The following is a 21717-nucleotide window of genomic DNA, read 5'->3' on the forward strand; positions in this document are numbered from 1 at the left end:
TGCAGTCCATTAAAGTCAAATTGAAATTTGTATTATCTTCATGTTCTTTTGTAAGGAAATGTAAACTATAATGATACTGTGCATAGTTTTTCAAAAGAGAATGAAACCATATTTGGACATATTTGCCTTCATTGATAGGTCTACATGTTCACACATTGACCTGGTTCTTTCCACTTTGTAGCAGTAACTGGATAAAGGTGATTTTGAAGTAGAAGGATTTCTTAAGGATCTTTTTTTCTATCAAAAGGTTTGCTTTGCTAGATGAATCAGGAATCAGGTTTTTGTGTGTTTAAATGTTTTTGGTATTTAGTTATTATCCTTTCCCTCTCCTGTGGCTTTTAACAGAGAATGAGGGAGTTCACAAGGTATCACAGAATAAAAGTCATGCCTTTGTCATTGCGGAATTTCAACCTTTCAACCACAGAGCCCACATCCTCAGCATCACCCTCAACCAACCCTGTGTGAGTAATGTTTTTTCCCCACCCAGACACCATCATGGTGGGAGTATGGAAACTTTATTCATATTGCAATTGTGGTTATTGTGATTTAAATGAAAATAGTGATACTTCTTAAAATGTACATTTTTTGATTGCAATTTAAACTTTTCCCAGAACATTTGTGTTTTAATAAAAGGGTCAATAATGGATGTACTGTGTATTCCTTACAGAGGAAACTGAATGTGAGCTTCACAAATGAACTGGTCCAACTGGACATGGCAAACTGTACCCATTATGGACACACTTAATAAAACAGTAGTTTTTAAAATAATTTGTATTGTGGAAGTAAGGGTTTCAGTTTATTTTGCTTTCAGCAGACCGACACTCATAAACTGTAAACTAACCGGTTAAATTTTACAAAAAGTTGTGATGAAGCTTTTATTTGTGAGAGCTGTGCAGTCACTGGTCTGACCTAGCTTGTCTGCCCTTGTTAGCTTGACTGTTAGCTCATCCTTCTTCTCCTCAAAGTGTTTTCAATGTGTTTAGTCACAGTAGCTCTCAATGGCATAACTTGAGGTTTTGAACTAGCTAGTGACTACAACTGACTCACTGCAGGCTGCACCTGTTGTGATGACGAAAATTCACGTCATCAAAATATTTCAATACTTAAGCAATACCATCAGCTAGCTAGTCTTTAACCCTGCTACAGAGTAGTTAGCTAGCTTGGCACATTTTTTAATTTTGTAAACACTACTTTGTCCGCAGTGATGTTTTGACAACAGAGCAAAACCCATATTTTCACATAGTTAGCTGTTTGATATGTCAATCAAGCTTACTCACAAGAAGATTTTATTGATCTAGTCACAGTCTGTATAAACCTTTGTCATTATAATAAAAAAAAAATACATCACAAGATGACTTATCAAATTATGCTGGTTTCTATACAATATGTTAATTTTCTGTAATAAAAACTCATGTAATCTCCAACATTCACTATGTGTGTCATGTAACTGTTAGATCTTTGTAACCCAGATTCATTGTTCCTTTCACAGGAACACACTGCAGGATGTGGACAATGGGAGCCATGCTGAATGCCCTTCTCCATTAAAGTTTCAAAGCTTCAAAGGTATGAAGATATTCAGGAGTTTACTAACATGAAAATCCCCATCTGTTTACTGTTTGACATGCTGTTTACAGTGTACTGGAAAACAAGAAGTTGCTGTGGTATCAGCTGGTCATAAATAAGAGCACACCTAAAACCTAAATCAACCAGTGGACACATGTAGTGGTCATTAAAGGTTAACAGTATTGAAATATTATTTAAAGCAAAGTTTGTGCACAAATGTTACTATCATGCATTGATAACTATTTGTGACAGAATTTCCAGTACATGTCAGCCCCAATTTCTCCACATACTTTACAACTATTGTAAAACACACTGTCTGAGCAAGAGACTAAACTGAAAAAAAAGGATCTGTGATTGTATCTTGTTTCACACTCTGATGAAGATGGTGACAGATCTGCTGCTAATTAAAACTGAGTGGGGTTGGTTTATTCTACACACTAACAAACACTCCATAGCAGCACTACCAAACTGTTTTCAATCACATTTTTAAAACACATTTTTTGTAGTTCCTAGCATTAGTCTATTACTGCTTGTAAAGATAGAGAGGCCTCACTGAGGTGGCTGTGGTTCAGGAAGTAGATCAGAAGATTGGCGGTTCGATTCATGGCTCCTCCGGTCTACATGTTGAAGTTTCCTTGGGCAAGATACTGAACCCTAAATTGCTCCCAAAGGCTGTGCCAATGGTGTATGAATGTGTGTGTGAATGATTAGATCCTCCTGATGAGCAGGTTGACACCCTGCATGGTAGTCCCTGCCATCAGCGTATGAATGCGTGTGTGAATGGGTGAATTTATCATTTTTAGTGTAAAAGCCCTTTGAGTGTTCAGAAGACTAGAAAGGTGGTATACAATTGCAGTTCATTTACATAGGCTCTGATGTTCTCTTCATACAACAAAAACAAGCTGTCAAACAATGTAATTAGCCAATAATAATATAATCTAATGCTAATAACATAAAATCGCAGATAAAGTCAACCTTAATATCTTTTTTTTTTTAAATCCACACCATAAATGACTAAATACAACTTCAAAGCCAGCCTTGTAATTCACATATAGCTCACCTGCCTACTTGCAGGTGTTTTCATACTGGACTTGTGATGGTGCATCAGTTAATTTTGGCTGCTGAACAGACTCGTCCATGAACAATCATTAGGTTGTTTTATTATTTGCTGAGTGGACTGATGTTTAGTGAAGTGAATGGATGATGACAGGAAAACGCTGCTCTGTGTGGCCTTGCAAGATAACTTGGATATAAAGGGATGTCGGTCCCTGACAGGCAGATGTATTCTAAATATGATATAACAACTACTGCAAGCTAATATAATGCAAATGTAATGCAAATGATATTGAGTAAAGTATGGAGTCCTTAAAGCCATATACAGTACCAGTCAAAGGTTTGGACACTCTTTCTCATTCAAGTCAAAGTGTGTAAAAAGTTTGTTCTAGCCAAGCTTATATTTAGTCAGTATGTGTTGCATGTGTCAAAACCTGGTGTCTACACAGGGCAGACATGGTTTCTTTTGGTTGTTGTATATTGTTTAAACCAACTCTGTTGAGTTGTACACTTTGCATTTTTTTGTAAGTTAAGAAAACAGTTCCTTAAACCTCTGTGTGTATATGAATTCGTATTTTTTCTTATCAATGTATACATATACAGTGCCTATAAAAAAACTATTCACCCCCTTGGATTTTTCCCCTTTTATTGCTTTTATAAATTTAATCATAGTCAATATAAATTAACTCTTTAATGTCAAAGTGAAAATAGATTTCTATAAAGTAATGTCAATTAATTAAAAAGATATAATGTAAAATAAGTGATTGCATAAATATTCACCCCCTTCAGGTCAGTATCTAGTAGATGCGCCTTTGGCCTCAATCACAGCACTGAGACTGTGTGGATAAGTCTTAATCACACTTACACATCTGGACACGGCAGTTTTACTCCATTCTTTGCAAAACTGCTCAAGCTGTCACACTGCAAGAGGATCAGACACTGCCATCTGCTGTCACACCAGCAGATGGCAGTGTAGGTTATTTTTTTTCTGTAATGAAGATCAAAAAGTAAAATTAATTTGACCTCATCAGAAATAGCTAACTGTTATTAGGACCCTTTTTGAATACATTAACACATAAGATGAACAGTCATCAAGTAAAAACAACTGGGATTAGAGTTTGGGATTTTGGGTTGGATGTCTCACATCACATAAACTCACCACATACTGTGTGACTATAACTCAAATTAGGTGAGTTATACTGATTGTTTATTGATCATTTGGATGTTTGTTAGTTGTAACCAAAGCCCCATAGATCTCACAATATATTTTCTTACAGAGAACAAGAATAGACAGCCTCAGTTAATAAATGATTCAATCAGCTGGTCAAATTATGTGAAAACTTCTCATAAGAATGATTGTAAAATACTGTTACTATCACTGCTCTGAACTTTAATCACACCAAATGTGTGTGTGTGTGTGTGTGTGTGTGTGGGGCTGGGTGGCTGGATGGCTGGCTGGCTGGCTGGCTAACAGCTGGAACCAGACTGCAGATCTGACTGGAAGTTCGCCAGCTATACTGTAAATGCTGCAGCAGCACACATGCTGAAGCTCACTGCAGCACAGGTTGCTGAGTTAAGTCTATTCACACTGGTGACGCTCAGTGAAGGATGACACCATGGAAATGGACAAAAGGAGAGTATTTTCTAGGTAATTATTGTCATTCAAAATGCAAGGATTTCACCAGCCCGCGGATGCTGGCTCTGATGAGTGAAGATGCCCAACACATGTGAGTCAACTGTTCTGATGTTTGAAGTTTAACTGTACTTTTTTCTAAGATTTAATAGCATTAAAGCAGATCAGCTCCTTTGGAAAGGAGACATTGTCTTTTTCATGTGCACTGTTGTGGTGTGCAATATTTTACAGATCAATCAGTTAAGAAAAAAGTTTGTCATTTTAGGACTAAACAGGTTTTGGATTGTGAAGAAGGATGGAGAAAAACGGCCTGCAGGAGGTGCTAGTCACATCTCTTACAGGGCCAGAGTTTATGGACAAAAGACCAAATTTGACTCAACATGAAATTGGAGAGCAACAATCATCCTAATGAGTTTTAACTGCAGTGCTGAACTTTAGATTTATACAGTATATTTTTAACAAAATAAGTGCTTTTTTATATTCTCACCACTTTTTTTTTAAATCTTTGATTCCTGCTGCTCATTGCAAGCTCAGTCAAACTTTTTTTCCTTTTACAGATGTTTACTTACAATACGCCGGTCTCATTTCTGTGTGGCATGATTGGCATGATGCCTTATTATCCAGCTGAGGAGGAAGTTCCGAACCAGTCTGAATGGCAGCTTGTCGTGTCTTTCTGCTGTAAGGGAATGATCGAAGGCGTCATACTGATGCTCCTCCTCTGGCTCCTCATTCAGGTTCTCTTCGTCAGTAATCTAGAGGGTAAGCTACTGGATACGCCTCTCTCTTCTTTAAACTCACACACTGTTGAATGTTTGCCAAAAAGTATGTGTGTGGATGGGCCTTGGGCCAGATTACCTTATTCCCTTTGAACATGTCAGCAGTACCATCTCTGTCAGTTGAAGGAGACCAACTAGAGAAATGCAAGCAACCCTTGAACCAGTTAATAAAAATGAATTGTTGTCCCTTGTCCCAGAAAATCATTGAAGTCAAGACATTCAGTAGAAGAGCAATACTGTCATCTTTCAGTGAGTCTACACACACATATACAACCCACATAGCTACATAAAGGTTAAGAGAAGTCTACTGCAAACCTCCAGGAATATTTTATTATGAAATGTACTGTGTACAGTTTGTTATTTCTTACGTTATTTGACGAGCTGATAAATTAAGTTAACTAATTAATTAAGTAAGCTGTGCGCATTCAAATGGTAATGCCTTCGCCTGTACTCAAATGATTATGATAATGATATTTGACCCACCCACACAAAAGCAAAGAGAAGTGACTCAGAGTGGTATAATGCTTTAATCTGGAGCGACATAGGGCTTCTGTTTAGAGCCCTTTGGCCTGAGGGCAGCGTTATTTATAGCATAAGAAAGCACTGTTTGCCAGCAGTCTTGTAATTTCTCTATATGATTATGACCTTTAAGGACATACTGTATGTTTCTGTCTTGAAGGGTAAAAAGACCCTGACAGGGTGTTGAGATGGGTGACTGAGTCATTCCTCTAATAGGCATCTTCTGGACAAAGCTTGATTATATTATTTAAAGCTGCATTCATGTATCAGTTTTGTTATACTTGAGGACAAACAAAGAAAAACAATTTAAACAAAATTGATACAAGCAGCTGACACAATACAACATTAAAGATTTACACTGCTGTGTTTCTGGCCACCTGATAAATGTGAAACAATGATCCAAAATAGACCAAAAGGTGATAATGAGTGATAATCCCTCACTATAAGCATGTAGTATTATTTCACAAACATAACGCAGATGACTTGCAGATTAAGATAAAGGTCTGATTTATACACAAAAATCTCAAACTCACAAATACAAGTTGACTCACTGGAAACTGATAAGCAAGGTTTTAGAAACCTTCTGATGTACTGCAACTCGGGTTAAAACTTTTTCTTGGGGTTACAGTTGCAGTGGGACTTTAATGAAGATTTATTACTTGTATATTTTTGATCTAATCTGACTTGCATTAAGTGCTGATGTTTTGGCTTGCATTGTCATTTTTCTACCTTGAAACCACGAATATCATTGATGCCAGTCTGCATCATTTATCATCCATTCTGGATGTGAGTCTCACTCACTTTGTCCCTGATACTGTACATTTGAAACACAAAGTATATAAATAACAACAGTAAAATGTACAGTTATGTATTCATAATTCATTAGGTTAATCACCGATAGCGAGATAAAATTGCTTCTATTTGTTTCATTTAACTTTATGGACAAATCAAATCATTCAATCCATCAACCACCCAAATCAAATTAGTTTATATTGCAGTTATATTTAAAGTTAAGCATTCCACATGGATGTACATTTTCTATGGAATCACAAATGTTAAAAGCTGGGTCTTAATATTTATTGGTGCACACAGCACTGCCATAAAGCTGAAGTTAATCACAAATAGCCCATAATTGGATGGAGTCAGAGACGTACACGACAAAGCAGCAGAAACAAGAAGACATTCATGAACGCACCCGATCAAAGGTCTTCAAGGGATCTGCACCTGGAGAGAAGAATGTATTGGATTTTATATTTGAAGTGAATAGCATTGATGCATGGTGTAGCATACATGCATGCTGCAACTAAATGTGCACCCATACATCAGCATCAAAAAATGTACAAGAACCTTCAATTTGCCACATTCATGTAAACAATGTTCATCTCCACCATGAACATAACCAGGCAAGTAAGACACCTGAACCTGCTCATGGTCTGCTCAACACCTCCACAGAAGAATCAGTGCAGGGAACAACGTTAATGTGCCGGTGAGTAATAGAGGTTTGAAAGGAATAGATGCAGATTGAGCTGATGAAGGAAATACTCATTTGGAGGTTTTTCTGTGTCAAAGTTCAGCTGGTGTAGATGTGGATCTTTGTGTGGGTAGTTTTCCAAAGCTGAGAGAGATTCAGGTTATCTTAGTCATGGATATTCAAAAGTGTGTAGTAAGGCCATGGATGTATAGACATCAAGAGGTGCACACAGAAAACTTTGTGAATGGATTTATTAGTCAGTCTGCAACAAAATCTGCATTGTTCCTCAATTATCTGATATGTGGTGATTTGAGATATGACTATCTGTCCAATTCACCTTTTAAAACCAGAAGTGAACCTAAAGAGAATGTAGTTTTTCAGAGTTGTGTATTTTAGCCTTAAACTAGACTACAGATGATCATATAAAGTACCACACACACACACACACACACAACAGTATGATATGATGCAAACTTTGTCCAGAGCATACAATAGTGGCAGTATGACAACATGACAGGAAGTAGAGTGACATCATCTTGCTGCAAGGTCTCAGAAATCACATGTTGTTGTTGGAAACACTCACACAGAACTAAATCATGCAGAATATATGAATATAAATGAATAAACAAGAAAAGCACTGAGTTGTTGACTGGCTCTTCACAGAGGATGACGCTCTTGCAGCCTCCTGTGACGAATCGTTAGCGCAAATTGGTTCTAGAACAAAAAGCAGAATGTTTCATGCTCCACATTTTGTAAATGAAAAAGAAGCAAATCATGCACACGTACTGTATATGGTGAGCAGTGACTAACCCTCTCTTTGTTCATATGACCTGACAGTGATATGTGTTTGTCCTGCACTCTAATGATATATTCACAAAATAATGACTCATTTTTTTGCATAAGAAACAAACATCATTAAATCATTAAATTGAATAAAATGTGATAATATTAGGATTGAATGTAAAAATGTAATTAAATAATGTTAGGTAAAACAATACTGCTAATAAAATGTAATGATTAAGTGTAATATATATATACTTTATTTATATGTATATATATAATTATATAAAATAAAATATAAATTATTAAATAATTAGTTCTGTTTTCTGCATTCAGTTTCTGTCACTGTCTTCCAAAGTGATGTTCCGTATTATAGACGATGCCTGTAATGTTTCCAGTGTATCATTTTTCAGCCATTAGTGTGCTCGATCTTAATTATATCCTTATATGAAAAGCTGTAATCATTTCTGTCAACATCTTATTAAGTATCCATTTGATCCATCCATTATCATTTCAGATGCTGCTATTCTTCTCCTGTCCACCAGTTGTCCTCATTGCATTCCCGTCCGTGCCAAACACCTGATAGTCCAGCTGCTGCATGTCTCTCATAAGTCTACATATTATACCTGCCCAGTAGCCCACACTCACCAAACTGTCCACTGTGTTTGAGCTGTGTCGCAGTGAAGTGTACTACTTCATTGCATTTTAACAATATTACTGGGTTACAAACTGTGTCTTAAACTGTTTTTACAGTCTACATCTTAATGCAGTCCAGGTTAGACTTTGTGTAATGTGGTTTACTGTGGTCTGGTTGCAGATAAATGCAGTTTTCTGTTTTCACAAACTGAATAACGCCTTCACAAATCTAAAACTATATTTAAACAGTCTCTAGTGTCTATGTGTTAATCTAGTCCAGATTTGATAAGTCTAGGTATGATGGTTTTTGACTTTTTTGGTTTTTAGAAAAAACAAACAAACAGTGAAACTTAAATATAATTAATATGACTAAATATAAACTAAATATGAAAGTCAGATTTAAACAGCAATAAGATTTTGACCAAAATGTCATTTTTACAGATACAAGTGCATCAAAAATAGAGAATTGACAACAAAAATCATCATTTAATTTCCTTTAAGATCCCCACCATCCCTGTTTTGAGACCTACAAAATACACTGTTAGGAATAATAAATAGCAAAAAATGTTACCTTATTAAATTTTAACAAATGACATTGTCTCCTTTTACCTCTTTGAATATGTAAATATTGTTCATTTTATCATTTAACTGCTGGATACAAGATATCTCTTCCTTCACTGTAAATCCATTCTCATTATTTGTGCACTGGAGGCTTCAAGTTTCCAGATGGCACTTGTGTAACTTGCATACTGGATCATGATTGACTCCAAACTACTTGTGATGTCACAAATCATGCTCTTAGGCCGGCCCCAAACTCAGAATTGAGCTGAACAGAAACGTTTTGATGAATATGAAAACTCCTTCTAGTGTCAAACTCTTCACATACATTAACCTGCACAGTGAAGCTCAAACACCTGCAGGAACAAAGAAGAAAAACACATTTTGGAGTCGAGGGGGACTTTAATTTTTCCTGACCTTTGATCTTCAGTTTGGTGGAACCACTGCTTTAAACTTTGACACTAACACTATAAACTAACAATGCAATGAGTTTTATAAACTTACCATAATCGTTTTAATATCACATTTTTGTGTAAAATCTTAATTTGAAAGTGAATACTAATTAGTTAAGTAGAGTAAATATTACAGTTTGTCCTCTCTGAATTGTACTGTATAGTACTGTAAAGTATAAAACGGCAAAGTATACTCACAGTAAATGTACTTTATATTAGCCCATATGTATTTCATGCTATATTATTTATAAGATTATTATATATTTGGCTATATTAGTGTATGTTTTTGTACACTGTGCGTGTCACAGTTGGCCTGCCTATTGTTAAATCTGTTTTGCGGCATCTTTAATTTCTTCTTAAGGCATAGTAGCACTTTCAGATAACTGATAAGATGTCAGTGAACTACAGCGCTGGTAGACTGAGATTGCATGTGTGGACCTTTTCTGCCTCCAACGCACAGTCAGTCAGTGCGAGTGAAATAAAAGCTCAGTCACCCGATCATACAGCTGTTGTGCTGTGAGGCTTCAGGTCCCTGCGCACTCACTGGCGATGGAGCTCTGTGACAAACAGCGCTCACACTGACTCTGCACACACATCAGAGTGTATGGAAACATGTCGCAGTACACTCTGGGAGGTAAGAAGCATTCACTGTTATTGTACTTGTGATATTGCTTTTGTTTACTCTGTAACATCGCGGTTTTGTGTTGATTTGCAGCTGTAGGCTATATTTTTCCCGAGAGAATTTAAAAAAAGAGGAAATACCAAAACATAATATAGATTTAATTATTTCAACAACAAAAAAATCATAATGCTGCTGTGTTTTTGTCCCTGATAAACCGCGCTGCAGGGGAGCAGGATGACTTTCTGTCAAGTTATTTCCTACCATCACTGTATTGTTTGGTTTAGTGAAGTCAGATGCAGAGTAAACTAATGCAGACACCTCCTGTTCAACATGACTAAATAATACTTCATTAAAAGCTGACTTTGCACCACTACTTTATTTGGTCTATATCCATCATGTCCACGGGCTTGCCAGTCTGAGTCGTGTTTTAGAGCGATCCCATCAGTCGTTATTGTCTCACATCACTGCAGCATTCAGCCCCTCTGTACTTTCATCTCTTAATGGAGGCAGTTGGAGAAGCTGCCTGCTCCTGGACAGGCTCTCTGCCAGGCTGAAATGGATCTGCACTGACAGTTAACACTTTGATAGTGATCTCATCTTAAAAGGATACACCTCTCTTAGCCGTTTTGCTATTTACTCAGTGATGGGTCTCTTGTGATGATGTGAGGATTCAAGTGTGGATCCCATTCAGATAATCAGATTATTTTTTTATCATTATGTCTAGCCAATAATGAAACTAATCTTTTCTTATCATGGATTTGATGCTTGATGATCTAAACTCAACATATGCTACTATTGTATGATAATTTATGAGTTTAAAAAACAAAATCACATCATCCCTCCCTATTAACTGATGCATCTAATATGAGAATATGGTAATGTAAAAAACAATACAAATGAAGCTTTTCTCATTGAGTGATTTTTGTTCTTATTGGTGGTTGTTTACGTTGATATGTCTACCAACTGCAGCTCAAAGCTTGCCAACCTTGATTCACACGACTGTCCACCACTGGCTCTGATGCATGAGTCATCCCAATACACCCTCATTATCTGACGTTAAACTGGCACCAGGAGGGCTCAGCGTTAACCTCTTCAATCTCAGTTACTCTGGCAGCTCCAAGTGTTCAAACCTATTTAACTATTACACGGGTATTCAAGATCTGCTGTTTCTCTTTAGAGGTATTACATTACATACAGTGTGCTAAGCTTAATTAAAGGGAATAAAATGATGCAAAGGGAATAGATGATTTTTCACTTACAGCATATTTGATCCAACTTGTAATTGATAATTAAAGAGGAATACTGACAACATCTGAGTTTAAATGTTTAAAAATCATTATGCTGATGTTGAATGGGTGATCAGTAAAATGCTCAAATGATGAATACACACACACACACACACACACACACACACACACACACACACACACACACACACACACACACACACACACACACACACACACACACACACAAACACACACACATTTGCAATTTGATTGCCAGGGAATTTGACACTGACACATTTTCCTATTTCCCTGTGCACTGCTTCTGGTTTGGATCCAAGCTGTGACAATGCCATTTATGATTATAACCCTGAAACATTTCCTCTTTAATCTCATAAAGGATGCAGAGTGCAGACACAACAAGATAAATGCTTAGCATTAAATGTCCGATAATCTTTTATTATTAATTTGGCTTTCTGAGAGTATTTCCTTTGGGTCACTAAAAGGAAAGAACTGATTTATTTGTCTGTTTGGACCAATCTTACTTAACTCTTGTGTTGCTCTATGTTTTTCTGTCTCATTTTCCTTGCTCACTCACAGATGCACACCAGCTCACTTCCTCATGCTGCTCATTAATCCCACTAACACAATATTAGTCTGTGACAGTTGCTTTGTTTTCTCTTGTCTAGTTCACCTGCAGATCCTGCTGGCTGTGGGTCTGGCTGTGTTCTGCTACTGTCTGGTTCTTGGTTGCATCCTTTGCTGTCGCAGGAGGAAGAGTGTTTCATCAGGGGACAAGGAAGCAGGTTTCTTGTCTCCTCATTCTGCTGAGCGAGTGACTGTGACACTGACTCCGTCTCCATGTACCCAGCTTGTGAAGCAGCAGTACGAGGAGTTGGATGGGGACGTATTGGAGTTCCCTTCCTCTAAAAGCAGTACTCCCTCTGAGGATAACCTCACTGCTCTGCCCTTTGACCCCAGCCCTACGAGATCAGCTGAATTGGTGCAGTCCTGTGCGTCCTCTTTCCCCATGCGGCGCCTCAGCACCCCAGCTGTTCCGTGCTCACCCAGTAAACGTCCGAGTCATGGCAGATCATCTTTGCCCTCCCTCACTAAACTGAGCCTGGTGTCTAAATCTCGTCGGGTGATGGGCCGACGCAGCACCGTGAGTGGTGAAAGTTTCTTGTACGGAGAGAGCAGTCGACTGACTGCCGGTGCTGCTAAAGCTGCCATTCAGCAGGGGGAGCCCTCTCTATCACAGTATGGCTCTAACTCTCTCTCCATCCCCTCCAAGCCAGCTCCTCTCTTGCACTTCTCCCTGCTGTTCTCCTCTGCATGTGGCACCCTGGTGGTCAACATTCTGGGGCTCTCGGGAGCCAGTCGAAGGCGTAGCGGGGTGTTTGTCAAGGCCAGCCTTCCTCCACTCTGCCCCTCTCCTCAGCAGATAGCCTCTCGACGCCGCAGCCTGAGCCAAGAGCTCCACAGTCAGAGCTTTGTTCTGCAGGTGGGCTCTGTGGAAGAGCTGCGTACCTGCACTTTGAGATTGGCTGTCTATAGCAGGGACTTCTCAGGCCTCAGAGAGGCTGCACTGGGGGTGGTGGAGCTGACCTGTGAGCAGATGGATTGGGAGCCTGACACCACCACTACCTACATCAGGCAGCTCAGCCCAACTAAAAGCAAGCTGAAAAAGGTATATGGTGATTTGATTTGTTTCATTCATTTGATTTGTGCATTGCGATTAAGCTTTCAAAAGCAACCAGTGCACCGAGTAAGAAACACAGAAATATGCAGTGGAAAACATTAGTCAAAACACAACAGACTGCTGATTAGAGGTCTTCCAACACAAAGTAGTACCTGGCTGTCAGCAGCTGGACCTGAGCCCACATGGCCCTAACATTGCAGTAAGTGCATACAGAGTCTAGTAAAAGTGATGATGAGCTGCCAGCAAATTGTTTAAAGTCCACACAGAACAATCGTTGCCTTATCCAGCTTCACACCGACCCAATTTCCAAAACCTAATGGAGTAAATACAAGTTCCTTTTGCACACAAAGAGAACGAGGAGCTGAGAAACTCATGGAAAAGGCGACTATTATACTTATTTCCACCCCAGTTAAAATACAATACTGTTTCAAGGAAAACTTCTATATTTTGGGAAAATAAGTTTATCCACTTTGCTGACAGGTAGATAACAAGATCAATACCACCTTCATGGTGCAGTAACTTCCTGAAGACTCTACTGACTACCTGACAACTTCACAGTGATAATAGAACTGTCATTTCGCCCAGCCAAGAAATAGTCTAGCACACAAAACCCCATAAAACCACACTTTGGTTACTATCTGGATTTAACACATGTGATATAATGTGAACATCTGACAGTCTCTAACAAAATAAGATGCATTCAAGTCAGTAGAGTAATTTGTTGTTTTTTTATTGGCTGGCTAAAGATGCATGTGTTTTTCATGTTATCAGACTCTTTTGTCTCCTTTTGGGTGTTGTCAAATCCAATCAAAATGTTGCACAGACATTCACCCCATGGCAATTTAAGTTTGACCCAAACAGGAAACAATAGAAGGTTTGAAGCCTGGTACAGGTTAAGTGTCCAGGAAGCATTGTCCGCCCAAGGAACTCAAATGCAGATTAGGGTGGACTGTATGTTTTACTGTATGTGTGTTTGTGTGTGTGTGTGTGTGTGTGTGCCTGAGCGTAGCGTATTATTTCATTTTTCGTTTTTTCCAAAACTTTTTAACAAATCCAGCATTTTCAGTTGATTTGACAGATATGGAAACTACGCATGCAGCCCTATAGATAGTCCATATCATGTTTTATCCATGAAGGAATGCAGTGTCTAATCAGCTCTCCCATTAGCCAGTTTTCCACTGTTGTTAGTCATGGTGACATTGTTGTTAGAGACTGCAGAGCAAACAAGCAAAGTGCAGAAAATTGGCAGCGCGCCCACGCTGTGCCCTCTGCGGCTCTGTTGAACACTGCCAGAGGGCATTAATGACAAGGTTTTGAAGGAAGGGGGTCCTGGTGTTTCAGTGGACATTACTCAGTCAGTCACGAATTTTGGGAAAGAGACATGCTGCGTGCTTGGCAGGGAAGCCAGTATCATCGTTCCCTAATACATTTGTATAGAAATAAGCAGATTTTCAGGTGCGCCTCCCTTCACATCCCCGTGCTGTTCGTCCTCCCCGACACATACACAATCAACGTCTCCTTCCTTGATATCAGCAGCTGCTGGGTGTGAATGTGTGGAAGCTGTAAATGAGCAGTGGTGATCAGCAGTCCAAATCATTATTTAAAGAGTGGGCGAGTAAGGAGTTCTGTGCAGTTGTGACTCAAGCTTTTAATGTAGGCACGTCCCAGATTTACAGTAAAACACCAGAGTTGTAATCAGTGTAATGGGATCAGCTGGTGTATTTACGGTTATTCATCTACATTACATTACTTACTCTGACATTGCATGGGAATTGGGAGCATGACGTGGCAACAATTTGTAGATTGTGAACTTTAAAAAAAGAAGGGCCTGATCACGACAGGGCTGCTACTGATTTTCAGGTTTCATCATTCATCATGACTCACTCTTTTTACTTCGGCTCCCCTCAATTTCATGCAGAGCTGTAGTGATCGGTTTGCTTGTTTGAGCTAGTGGGCTGAGAGCAGATGTCCCTGGTTTATACAAATCAGCATTGTTTTAATTTGTTGGTCTGGCACCATGAAACAAGCTGAAAGTTGCACAAAGCTGCAGAGGTTTGGCATTACTGGCAACCCTGTCACATTACAGCTAATTAACCACCAGCGGACAGAAGATCCCCAAAACAAACAACTCTGACATACCATTGGCTTATGAGGCTGTTGTGGTTAACCTATAAAAAGTTGCCTACTTACTCATTCAACAGGCTGAAAGCAACATTTCGTCTCCAGCAACCCCTGAGAAAAATAACTGGGGCTTGCTGGAAGTTTGAATTTCTTGACTAATCACTAGTTTACTTCGCAAGTCACTCATTTGGTGGGAAAACAGTAAACAATAGCAACAGTTATTAAAACAATATGCTTGTTTATGTTTTAGCTCAATCATCTTTGTCATCCATACTCTTTATTTCTGTAGATTAGCAGCAGGTGACAGTGACCTGAACGTTACTACATTTTTTATTAATATTACTAAATTTGTTGTTGAAAAATGTTTTCAACTAGAGAAAATCTGAGGGTGAGTTGAGTGAGTGACATTGTACCACGCTAAGCTACTAACTGGGTGATAGACACAGATCATATTTGTGCACTGAGCAGCTTGTGCGAATGTTCATCATTCCTGAATAAATAAAGGTTAAATGAAGTAAAACTGCAGGGAGATAATCATTCAGTGTTACACTATGTTTTCCGCCTCTCTTGTGAGGCTTCCTTGCTTTGGATCAGAGAGCCATCCACCGGATGACTCACATAACCAGTTTGTTAGTGTCTCTTATGTAACCCAAGATATCTGGAGTAAACAGAGATACCAAATAATAACAGACCTCTACAGTCTCATTGCAAAAGTAAGATTGAGGAAGTTACATTAATTATAGGGGCTTGAAATATTGAGGCATATTTGAAGGTATAGCTTTCATGGGATTAATGAGCTTAATGTGCATCCTGTCCTCCACAAATGAGACAAAAACTATAAACAATCCATGTAACCAAGTTGCCCATCACCCAAGTATAATGCTAATATGTTGTGATAATCAACATCTTGTCAATGTTGTTTGCCTCACCATCATGAACCCTTTAATTTTGGAATCAAATGTATGACATAAACCAAGTTGATGCCTCCACAAAAACAACAAAAACAAAAACAACAACAATAGCAACAAAAGACAACCTCTGGCTATACCTTTGAGGTTTGTTTGATCATCTGTTTTCAGGCTAACATTACTAACAGCTCCTTTTAAAATGCAGTTTAAGTGTGAGTGACAGTCTCTGAGGCAAAGTGCTATTGACAGACAGAGCCAGTGAACCGAAACTCACTTGTTGGATGAAATTGCCTTCACATTCTGCTGCCTGGCTTCAGCAAGTAGCTGGCGGGCTTACACTCAGCCAGTTGTCAGCAGTCTCACCGAGACCCAAACAATGCAAGCTAATGAAATCTGACATTAAATCACTTGGAAACTATCATCTTACTTACACATTAGCTATTATTTGTGTCCAAAGTGCCACAGTGCAGTTTGTTAATTTGGGAAGGGTGGTCAAATTGCCAAGGACTACTTAACCCTGGCTACTTATTAAGCAGAACAATAATAGAAAGTAACTTTGAGTGAATGAGAATGCGATACAGATCTAACCCAGTTGAGCTTGTCGGGCAGGTCAATCCAAGATTCCTCATGATTCCTCTAATGTCCCTCAAATGAAGTAATGAACCAATTAAGATTAACTTGTTTCTATAGTCATGACAAAACCCTTTGAGGGGTAATTTGACAGTTGGTGCAGGCAGTATGAGTACTTTGGTCAACTCATTCACTGACAGAAATATAGAATAAGATTTGTGAGCATGGGTTTAAAGTGCTTTACAACTTTGAATCTGATGTATTCTCTTTCTTGGTTTCTTTCATTGCTACTTGGCATTTCATTTTTAGCCCTTGAAAGCATGACAGGAATATCTGCTAAGTAAAAGAAGACATTTTTTCTTAATCTTTCTCTCAGTGTTTCTTTAATCCCTCAGTTTGCTCCTCTTTCTCCCCTCAGAGTCTGAGTTCTCAGGAAACGCTGGGTCGCAGGAAGAGTTCTGTTAGTGTGCCGCGGGCTTTGGGACAACTGTTCATCTTGCTGCAGTATCAGACACTCGCCCAACGCATCAAGGTGATGGTCCGAAAGGCTGAGAATCTGGCCAAGCTCACACGGATGCCAGGAGCTCCAGGTAATGTGCCATTTATGTAGCGAGCTGAGAAGGTGGATGAACAAATAGCAAGTTTGTGTACTGTCACAGAATTTTTGCCTATTTACTATTGATTATCACAATCTTGTCCTAACTCTAGTCATATGGTAGTTACCATGCACATATATTGCAGTAAGCAACATTTTTAAAGATGTTGGTTTAGTATTCATCCTCTGGGGAACACTGACTGTCTGCACAAAATTTCATGGCAATCTACCAAATGTTTTTGAGGTTCAATCTGAGCCAAAGTGGAGCAGATGACTTTGCACTATGCAAATATTATTAATATTTTCACGCTGTAAGTAGCAATGCACAGGAACACACTGGCTCATCCTGGCTCACATACAGCCTGTATCTACACTCCCCTGTACACCCAGTCATAGTCAGACAGACTGGATCCCTGAATGGCTTGTAGTATAATCAGATTAGGAACTGATCAGCCCCGTGTCATTTCCCCTCCAGTCTGTATCATATGTCACTGCATCTGATTTAAAGCTGCTTTGATTAAGCTGGTTAGGAGAGGAGGAAGCAGGAGATGCTGTAAGAAGAAAACAAATACGATGTTTTTGTTTCCCACACCTAAAATGACTGTTTTAGGTTGTGTGGTCAGGTATGAGTTCCCTGTGAGTTTTTATGATTCACAAATTGCAAAGGGGACCTATTATACTTATTGCCAGCTCTAAGTTTTTTATTGTGAGACTCCACTAGAGTAATTTAGCATGATTCAAAGTAAAAAAAAAACTCCTTATTTATCTTATACTGGCAGCACCTCAGTTCCGCCTCTGTCTCTAACAGGCAGTGTCAGCTCCTGTCTTTTTAAGAACCCCCTCCCAATGAGCCGACTCTGTTCTGATGGCCAGCATACTGATGGGCAGCTGAATCAGAGTTGTGTTAAGTTACTGCTGATGCAAACCCAACATTTCATGATTTACTGCTTCATAATAAAAGCTTTTAAATGACTAAACAACTAAAGATTAATAATAGTGACTATTTTACAATGAACCATATTAAAGAAATCCGTCACAAGCTGATGTAAGCTCGGGCTGAAATTTTGAGCTTTCATAGTAATCTGAAGCCGGTGCTTTTTGCTTTACTTCTGCTACTTCTATTACTTCTACTTGTCTATATGACACTTTTGCCATATTTAATATGTACATCCATTATACATATGACTGAAAATATGAAAAAGCATAATATGTACCCTAATTTGCCGCTGTGACTGTGACTGATATGAGCCAGGTAAAGGAAAGAAAAAAAAAACTTCAAAAAAAAAATGTCAGCCTTTTTGTAAAATATTGGAAAGTGTCACCTCTTTAACCCTTGATCAATGATTTATTGGGTGGAAGTGCTAACTCAAATATCTTACAAGGGGCCACAACTACACACAGTGTTTACAATCCAAAACCTTTGGGAACTACAGGTGTCTTTAATTCTATACAATATATATATACAATATTTACTGCTGAGTTGTAGTGGAGTAGAAGTACAAAGTAGCATAGTGGACACACTGAAGTAAGGTAGAAGAGCCAAAATTGTATTTACAGTACTTGAGTTAATGTACTTATTTAAACTCCACCAATGTTGGCAATGCTGACAGTATTCAGAGTATTCAGAGACAATGTAGATCAACATGTGTAGTCCATTTTATGTGAAGTTAAACAACACAGGTTATAAGACTCACCAAACAAAAATGTCACTGTCAGTAATTTCTTTATGTAAACGCTGATGTCATTTTTTCCTTACAGACCACTATGTCATCATCAACTTGCGTCAGGATGGGAAAGTGATTGATACCAAGGAGACCAAAGGAGCTGGTGGTGCAAACCCCATCTGGAATGCTCCATTTCTATTTGACCTGCCCTCTGGTGACATCACTCAGCTGCCATTGGTCCTTGAATTTATTATCATGCAGGTAGGAACTTCTACTGTATTTGGCAAAATCCCAACCTTATAAAACAATATATTCTGTTTTATTTTGATATGCTGAGATAATGATAACTTTAGGCTGATAGTCCACTCACCAGGCGTGATAGACAGTCTTGCGAACTTCCTCAAATCTATGGTTTAAGTTGTGCTAAACAATAGAGCTCAGTGTTTGTAAGTGGAGAATGAGTTGGTGTAGATGCAAACTAAGTACTGACATGATGATACAAACCCTTCCAACCGAAGTGACTTTTAATGCAGTTATCTCCATGTTTCTACAGGGCCGTCTCTACACTAAGAGCAGCGTCCTGGGACGCGTGCTAATTGGCAGTGATGTTTCGGAGGCGGGACAGGGACACTGGAAGGAAATGTGCAGTCGGGGGCAAATAGAGACAGCTCGCTGGCATATCATCCAGTCCGACGTGTTGTAGGACTGATTGACAGACTGTGAGAGTAGGTTGCTATCCCTCTGCTGGTCAGCAAGTGAAACGCATGGAGGTGTAGTAATGAGGGAATAATGTGCACATTCCTCCCTGCTTCCAAAGTATTATTATTAGTTCTGTTGTAGATTTTTGCAAGCTATGTCAATTTTAATAGTTTTCTATGTACTCTGTACAAATTATGTTTATTAATGAATTACCCAGCTAACAGCTATAGGGAGAGCCTTGCAGCATTAGTAGCTGTGCCTCATACAGAATATTGTAGATACCATACAGTCTATGGTAGATACGTGTATTTACAGGGCTGTGGATGGAGAAGCACTCATAACTGTAAGGCTATGATGTGTGCTGTGCTTATCAACAGTATTCTACATTCCTGCATTGTGATTATTTCCAATGTGATTCTTCAAAACTGTAGTCTGTAAAACTGTATCATTCTGGTTGTGAGCAACTCGTGTTGATGTTGTGGAACTGTTTGTATTGTGCCCAGAGGCTACAAATGTTAATGTTGACTAGAAATGGTTGTATTTTCAAAAGATGGCAAGGTTACGGAACATATATGTTGCCACCCTGCTTGTGGTTTTCTGTGGTGCACTGTGCAAGTATTTGTGCAGATACTGTAAACGCCTCTTTGCTAATGTCTTATATTCAATATGAGGGCATTATAGGAGCATTGCTTTGTGTGGTGTTTCTGCTGATTTATTACTATTTTTCAGTCCCTAGGAGGGAAAAACATTTAAGTTTTGTTCTCTTTTCAGCTAATGGAAGTTAAAATGAACATGTGGGGCCTAATGGTTCACAGACACTAAAACTTAACTAACTAAGTAACTATAGGGGCTTTAGTTGGCTTATTATTGTGTGGTACATACAGTACAGTATCAGTTAAAGTTATGAACAGGAACATGTGCCCAAACCTTTACCTGGTACTGGCCGGCTGTTTATCACATACATAGGTTTCTCATTATTGTTTGCACTGTATCTTCCGTTTTGAAGTGGATCTGAGAAATAATTTAAAAAGTGAATCACAGGAAATACAAATCTTACTATCTGTCTTCTTTTCAGTCATCAAACTCATAGTAATATTACAATTTCATGGTGAAAAAAACAATACCCAGACTAAAGATGTAAGAAATATCTTGTCATTTGTTCTATATAATACTTTAATTTAAAAATGCAATATCCATTATTGACACCAAAATGTGACACCATGCTCTAACTAAATGAAGTGGCTTAATTTAAACATTCTTAGCATTTATCAGTGTTGGGTGTAACGGTGAACGGATGGCCATCATTAGACAGGAAAACTGTTGTGAGCTATCTGTACTGGTGTTGTCAGGATGGAAACACCATCTAGTGAGCCCTAGGTGTATCTCTTCAGCCTGGCCAGTCTTTTGCTGACCCAGAGGAGAAACAGGTTGTTTATATATTATTTTGAGGCAGTTATTATTTGTACAACATGGTGTTATGATGGTCAAGACCTACCTACCTAACTAGTAGTGTAATTACTTTCCACAGGGAGTAATTAAGTAACGTAATGCATTACTTAAAAAAAAAAAAAACACAAACATTTTTTTAGTAACTTCCCCAAAACCGGCATTTATTCAGCAGCCTTCACATATATAATAATGACATCTGAAAATGTAACATGTTTTAATACTAAAAAGTAACTTTTTTGTTGTGTTGTACTACAGTATATTGATCATGTTGATGCCTGCTAATGGCATATATTGTCTCAATTGTATATGAATGTCTGTTTTTTTCTTTTAAAAGGGAACAATTTCACAAAGGTGCAAATTAAAAATACATGGATATATGAAATCATTTTTACCCAACAGATGTGGATTTTATTTAGGTTGGGTACTCCAGAGATTCTGGCTATGTTCAAGTCAGCTAACTCATCAGAGCATATAGTAGATAAAGTGTGACCTATAGACCTTGATGATGTATTCAAGGACAATAAGACAACCTTGATTTCAGGCTGTTGGAATGCATTGTATTCATTAGCTAGATTATATTGCTGAAAAATAAAGAAAAAATAAACAAGTTGTGTTGTTAGACAATGTCAATTACATCAATTTGTAAAGGTGAATAAAATGTTCAATCAAAGCAACATTTAATTTTTCTACATTGTGATTTTCACAGTGCACTGGAATAGA

General features: G+C 38.4%; 1 protein-coding gene across 1 annotated transcript; it reads left to right on the top strand.

Moving 5' to 3' along the window:
- The first annotated feature begins 10053 nt into the window (after positions 1-10053).
- Positions 10054-19552, top strand: LOC133979512 (synaptotagmin-5). Its single transcript, XM_062418046.1, has 5 exons — positions 10054-10075; positions 11979-12979; positions 17009-17180; positions 18944-19110; positions 19403-19552. Exons 1-5 carry the CDS (start codon positions 10054-10056, stop codon positions 19550-19552), a joined length of 1512 nt encoding a protein of 503 aa, XP_062274030.1.
- The last annotated feature ends 2165 nt before the right edge of the window (positions 19553-21717 follow it).

The sequence above is a fragment of the Scomber scombrus genome, chromosome 1, assembly GCF_963691925.1.
Source record: "Scomber scombrus chromosome 1, fScoSco1.1, whole genome shotgun sequence".
Taxonomy (NCBI): Eukaryota; Metazoa; Chordata; class Actinopteri; order Scombriformes; family Scombridae; genus Scomber; species Scomber scombrus.